The 221-nt window shown below is 47.1% G+C and overlaps 1 protein-coding gene across 1 annotated transcript in view; it reads right to left on the bottom strand.

Annotated features, from left to right (window-relative positions):
• Window positions 1–215, bottom strand: part of LOC119594107 (sialin-like) — a gene marked incomplete in the record, with an annotated part of 175421 nt that extends 175206 nt beyond the window's left edge. Inside the window, 1 exon segment of the mRNA XM_037943164.1 lies at window positions 37–215. Within this exon segment, the coding sequence (XP_037799092.1) occupies window positions 37–108 (72 nt within the window).
• Window positions 216–221: the final 6 nt, after the last annotated feature.

The following is a 221-nucleotide window of genomic DNA, read 5'->3' as shown; positions in this document are numbered from 1 at the left end:
GCAAGCGAGCATAAGGTACCTCGTCCACCAACATACCCGGAGATCAGCTGATTCCCGCGACGCGAGTGAGACTGCCGGGATCCGACTCTGCAACTGCGTGTCTACCATTGTGTGGCATATAATTTTTTTGGGGCGGACGCTTTATCTTTTCAGTGATATATATGAGCAAATGGGAGTTTAATGCAGATAACAATGATGCAGTGATATTTGCTGATGCGTAA

Source organism: Penaeus monodon, chromosome 33 (assembly GCF_015228065.2).
Source record: "Penaeus monodon isolate SGIC_2016 chromosome 33, NSTDA_Pmon_1, whole genome shotgun sequence".
NCBI classification, from domain to species: domain Eukaryota; kingdom Metazoa; phylum Arthropoda; class Malacostraca; order Decapoda; family Penaeidae; genus Penaeus; species Penaeus monodon.
The sequence above is the reverse complement of the archived record's forward strand: the minus strand, read 5'-3'. Positions and strand labels throughout refer to the sequence as shown.